At 38.7% G+C, this 6047-nt stretch overlaps 1 protein-coding gene across 1 annotated transcript; it reads right to left on the reverse strand.

The window, feature by feature from the left end:
- Positions 1-2927: 2927 nt before the first annotated feature.
- Positions 2928-5620, reverse strand: LOC144661176 (uncharacterized). Its single transcript, XM_078521880.1, has 2 exons — positions 5194-5620; positions 2928-4117 (listed from the first exon to the last, which is right to left on the reverse strand). The coding sequence occupies exons 1-2, from the start codon at positions 5551-5553 to the stop codon at positions 3308-3310; spliced, it is 1170 nt and encodes a 389-aa protein (XP_078378006.1). The 5' UTR covers positions 5554-5620; the 3' UTR covers positions 2928-3307.
- Positions 5621-6047: the final 427 nt, after the last annotated feature.

Genomic DNA, 6047 nt, shown 5'->3' on the forward strand with positions numbered 1-6047 from the left:
AAATAATTAATGCCTTACATCTAGGTACTAAAAAAGAGTTTGAGTTTTTGAGGTTTTGATGTGTTTTTGTTCATGACTACTACAAGTTCCAAGGATAAGTTTAATGCAATGTTTTGTAGTCAAAGATGAGCGTTTTTTAAAATAAACTTATTATCTCTATGTAGAAAAAAAAAATTCATTTGAAGTGCGTGTGAACCGAAACAGGCTTTTGAGCACATTTAGGCCCACAGCTTTGAAAACATCCAATGAAATAACAAGCGGTGTCGCTTGTTTTTCATTTTGAATGATGTATTTGCTCAATAGTTTCTGCGGGACAGCATCAGATTACTCATTTTTAGTGTTATTCAAATAATTCAATTAACACAGGGTGCGTAATTTCGTTGTTTTTGTATTTTAGTATCTCAATAAAAAAAGGTGAAGGCTCTGGAATCTCGTCATTCCTTATAATGATTTTATTATTAACTTTACTGTAATGTCGGCATAAAACGTGATGAACATGAAATCAGATCAGGTCTTAGGAATAAGCGAGATAAAATTGATTCATATCAAAATTTGGTTGCGTAGTTATAAATAAGTCATTGCTAGTGTACGCTAACACTCCACCCAGTTTGTGCAGAAAATTAATAATAAACGAACAAAAAATATTTTAGGCGAAACGCACGACATAAAAGTAATGTTAAACAATATCGAATACCTTTCGTTTTCTCAGGTTATATTACGTTAAGAGAAATCATTGAACAGATGACAACTTATTGTCGGTAACATTATTTTGTTGAAGAATTGTCAGCTGGGAGGGGCTGGAGAGGGATTTAGTCAAGGATTGATCATGTGGCACCACATAAATAAGACTCTTGGCTTAGCTCCCTTTTTACATGAAAGCTTCCTTTTTACGTAACTCGTCTGCTGGAAAGGTTGGGAAATTCAACAGTCTTTTAAATGTCGTTCTTAATCCTTTTTTGACATGAGGTAAGATATGCCATATTTATTGACGATTGGAAAATAGCAGTCCGAATGGTGGTCCTACTATGTTTTGTGTCAGGGAGTGTGTTTAAACAGCTACAGTTTATTTTGCGGCTTTTACGTAGGGATCGCTATTTTATAATTTAAAAGAAAATTTTCCATCGCCTCGTATAAGAGGCTGACCTGGGTGGGTAAAGAGTATATTATTTCAGTTTAGCTGCACGATAGCAATATTGGCAACTGCATGCTTGCGAAGTTAATAAGCCATTCAAATGTTTAAACATTGAGATGTATCGTACAGGTAGGTCGAAGGAAAAGTCTGTGTCCGAGCCAAGTCTGTGCCGGAGCTTATCCCGGTTTCTGTATCATTAAGCGACTAGGAGTATTTCTACTCCACCCTGAATGGGATGCTAGTCCATCGCAGGGTTACCCCCCACCGGTAAATTCGCCTCACCCTTGGATGGGATCCATTCTGTGAAAGTAGTCAGAGCTAATCAACCTTTGAGAATTTTCTCAAAGCCGTATTTACGCATGAAGTCTGACAGTAATCACAGACCGAGCCTGTTTACGTTTTCAATCATCTAACATCACAGAATCTGTCAGTTCTTGTTTGATATTACTCTCAGTCCAAGAAAAAATACCAATTATGCAATACGTTACTGATTAAAATTCAACAGTAAAGTAATATTTAATTCATTAAGTCCAAAATGTGGAAGGTCGTCATGGGGTTAGTTCCTTGAATCTTTCACGGAAGCACGAGAACCACAATCGTGTTTTAACTCACTTCAATCATTTGAAAAGTTTGCAACGCTCTATTTACATGGTCCATAAAAAGAGTGAAATTAAAATCATTCCCTTATTAGATTTAAGTCACTACGGAAAACCAAAAACATGAAACAAACATAAAAACAGACAATGAGCGCTGTAAAGCAAATAAATGTATGTAAAAAGCAGTGAATGCTTGCGTCACAGTGAATTCACACATAAACTAATACGGTCCCAAGTATTTTTTTCAAAGTAAATAAAAAGTGTATCTTTCCAAAATCATATATTGAGTAATGAAAGGTTTATCTCTAAGATTTAAATTCAAAATAGTGAATCAGTGATTAAAAGAGCTATTTACTTAACACAAATGAACGATTTCTCAAAAAGAGAAGAAATTTCTCTTCCCAACAATTTCATGTGATTACATAGAGACATAAACAACAGCTCTTGAGTCTTGTTATGACAAAGGAACTCAGACGTGTTCCTTTGTCACCACAAGATACCGCTGGAGGTGATTACGATATAAAGTTGAATAACTGCAACTAAAAGGCATGTACACTGTCAAGAAGAGGCCCAAAAAAGTGTGAAACCTTCAGACCCTCGTGTTCCCCTCAATAATCATCGCATATCCAGATTAGTCGGCTTTAATTTAGTATCGCTAAGTTGATACATCGAGTGATTGGTAAGAGGAAGCAAAGTTGGTCATTTTTAGAAAGTAAAGACAAATTATTTACAATATATACACCCAAACGAAACAACTTGAGATTTTCCAAACCCCAAATAAAAAACCAAGGAATTCCTTCCAGGTGAGGTAAGGAATTGTAAGCATAGACAGTTGGTCTACATGAACTATAAAAACATCCTAAATTTAGTTTAAACTGAAAAGCAAATACCTTAGAGGAGCTATGTCACGGGAATGTCGAGACGTCTGGTGCCCTACTGAACTTTTACCACTTCGCCACTGGTAACGTAGGGACGAAAAAAAAGGGGGTCACCAGATCGTAGTAGCGGAAGACCTGATCCAATTCCACCCACAACAGAGACACGAGCGAATATCACACAAGATTGATCGCACAGGAGATCACACACCAAAGAGAAAGAGGCACCGACCGACGAGAAGCGACACACCCCGCGGGCAAGCCACAGAAAAGCCGCCAGGGCGGCGGCAGAGGGCGGCAATACAGGGCAATGACCTAACTGTTCTGAAATTAGTGGTAGGCAACTAAACATATAAAAACGTTATCTTTGAACATCTAAAGGAAAATATAACCTTAATTTGCGGATAGAAATCACCCTACGGCTATAAATATGGATTTCTTGATGACGCCAGGAGACAAATTGAAAGCGTTTGCCTAACTTTTCAAGTTGCAATCCCTTTCCATCAGAGCCATCCGCGACCAAAGATGCTCGTTAACAGTTTCAGTGCTCTAATATAGCAATTTTAAATAAAAATGGACTATTATTTTAAGGGTTCAGTCCTGCGACACAAATATAAATTTTGGCTGTTAAAAAATCTGGTAAAATCTGTGACATAGTCCCATAGTCGCCTTTGGCAATTGGCATTCACTTTGGTCGGGCATGTCTAAAGACTTCCTAGCCAGAACTGAGTTGTCGAACTCATCGAGGATGTGCAGCGAAAAGCGGGGTTCCGTGTTATGTAGTAACCAAAGTTATCTTCATTAATTATTCCCCCACCGAAATCGCAGCCACCCGATATTGGGCCATAGTAACTGTCAATATGAAGGGTTGATCCACCCCAACCGTAACCAGTCAAGACTGTGCAATTGTAACACTCGTCTCCTCGGACATTAACAAACTCGGTCAGAAGACAAAAACCAGTTGCATTAGGTTCCACTAGCAAATCCAAACTTTCCAGCGACACACGCCAATAATCTCGGTAGTCCACGCCATCAGTCGGAAAATTGCAAGTGGCTCGCCAGTTAGTGGAAACATCCTGGATAGACTGCATACGGGACATTGACAGGCGGTAGCTGTTCCACTCAGGAATTTCTTGGTTGATTGGCATGTCGTGCAGGTAGAACGGTTTAAAGCTGAACACATCATTGTTTTCTAAAGAGTGGGACTGGATAAGAGTCCATGCGGCACCAAGTTCAGAACTAAAGTCGCAGTAGACTGGGAATGATTTGTTGTTTTTGTCTGCAATGTTGTAGATTCCGTTGATGTTTTCTTCGTTGGTCATCATGAACTCTTTACATGATTTATAAATTGGAATTTGACACTTGTGTCCCGTGTAGCCAGGAGGACATGTGCAGTGGAATCTTCTTTGGCTGACGTCACATACCTCACAGCACGTACCGCCATTTTGACAGGGGGCGGAGTCACAGCACTCGTTATGACAAGTCGAATCAGGGCAGGACTGGTAAACAACATCCTTCAGAGACAAGACATGTTTCTGTTAAGACACTCGCCTGTGGCAATAGTAATTAAATAACATACAGTGCTTTGGGCAGTAGTGGATTTTTTTATACAAATTTGTTCTAGATACGAAATTTTGGAAAAAAAAAGGAAAATGTCAAACATTTGCAAAACCCCTTAACGGCATTGCGAAATTATGGAAAACCTTTAAATTAGGTTGTGTACAATTAATACGCCCACTTTGCTCAATAAGAATCTGGAAAGAATTGGTAAGATATACAAAGGGAACTCCAAACTTGTCAAATATGTTATTAAAATTGCCAAATCCACCTTACCGGAAATTAATCATATTTCGCTACAAAATCATCTTTTTCGTTAAACCTGTAGATCTACATTTCAAAAGTATTATCTTTTTTTGATTTTTATTTGTTTACCAAAAAACCCTTCCTCTTCGACATTGTCGCAGTTACGGTATCTTGATACAGTCGAAGCTCTCGTAAGCGGACACCCTCGGGACGCGAAAAAAGTGTCCGTAACTGGAGCTGGCCGCTTACGAGAATGGTTCTCATAAGCGGCCACTAGAGGTGTAAGGGATAAATGGCCGCTTACAGGAGCTTGCCGAAAGTGTAAGTGGTGTTTCGAAATGTAACCGGACGTGGATGACGACAAAACAAACACTGAAATATGTTACTGTAATTACTGTAAAATCATTGTGACGAACGGCGATGTAAAGTTGATTGGTAAGAACAAGATACAGAGGTTGTTTATAGGATTTTCTTTGGGGTGTCCGCTTACGGGAGCTCAAAAACAAAGAAAAAGTCTAACTCGTTATCTCTGAAAGTGTCCGCGGCCGCTTACGGGAATGTCCGCTTACGAGAATGTAAAAATACAGAGTTTGTATGGGAGTTAAAAACGGGGTTTCAAACAAGGTGGCCGTAAGTAGAGCTGTCCGCTTACGAGAGTGTCCGTTAAGAGAGCTTCGACTGTAGTTTCAGCCATAAAATTATTTAGTTATCAATCAACTTGGAAGTTGTTGGGTAAGGGATAGACAACTATTAAATATACGACTTCTATAGAGAACTATTCACTTACATTCTTGTCGTAAAAGTTCCGGACTAATTCGTAATAGACAACTCCTTCCTTTTCTCCCAGTGCTTCTGGTGCCAGTTTAGTGTTAGCATCGTTCAACTCACAGTTATCAGTCGTGTTGACCTCGTTGAAGTTGAACGAGAGACATTGACAGTTCTTCAAACAGATGTTAAAACAAACCTGCCAGTTCCCGACGCTTAAAGTCTCTATAACATAACTATCAAGTGCACGGTTTTGCTTGGTGTTGGTTTTGAGTGAAAGAGACGTTTTTTCGCACATTTCACTCACACACTGACATGTGGAATTAGCGACGGTAAGCAGTAGTACGAGAAACACTGGTAGAAAACGAAGAACATTGGCCATTAAGAAGGGCGCTGATTTCTGGCAGCAAATAAAATGAGTCGAAAATAGTAAGGCACTTAGATGTACGTGTTTGTTGTGCCGAGTTTGTGTAGTTCTGATGAATTGCAGCTAGTATTCAATATAATAAAAAAGACGCATAAATTATACATTAGGATAATTGACTAACAGTAGGGAGGCCGATTTCTCGAGCCCTCTATGTTTCGAGCCTCAGATAAACGTGACTGTTATGTTAAGATTGTGTAGTTTTGATGAATTGCAAATAGTTTTCCGTGATATAATCATTATTATTATACAAATGCATTAATAATAAAATAGGATAATTGACTATCAGTAGGAAATGCCCATTTCTCGAACCGTCTATATTTCGAGCCTTCTGATGACTTGAACCAAAATTATTTTTCTGCCCTCAGTTTAACGTTCTCAAACTTCCAGAGTCTTTGAATGAATCAATTTTAAATTTCCTTGGAGTTTGGAAACATCACCGTTCACTAAAG

The sequence above is a fragment of the Oculina patagonica genome, chromosome 7 (assembly GCF_052425735.1).
Source record: "Oculina patagonica isolate OP01 chromosome 7, crgOcupat, whole genome shotgun sequence".
Taxonomy (NCBI): Eukaryota; Metazoa; Cnidaria; class Anthozoa; order Scleractinia; family Oculinidae; genus Oculina; species Oculina patagonica.

Excerpts from the sequence above, each read along its gene's own strand:
- LOC144661176 (XM_078521880.1), bottom strand. The coding sequence starts at position 5,553 with ATGGCCAATGTTCTTCGTTTTCTACCAGTGTTTCTCGTACTACTGCTT. Across the intron at positions 4,118-5,193 it reads GGAACTTTTACGACAAGAAT|GATGTTGTTTACCAGTCCTG; the intron begins GTAAGTGAATAG and ends TTGTCTCTGAAG.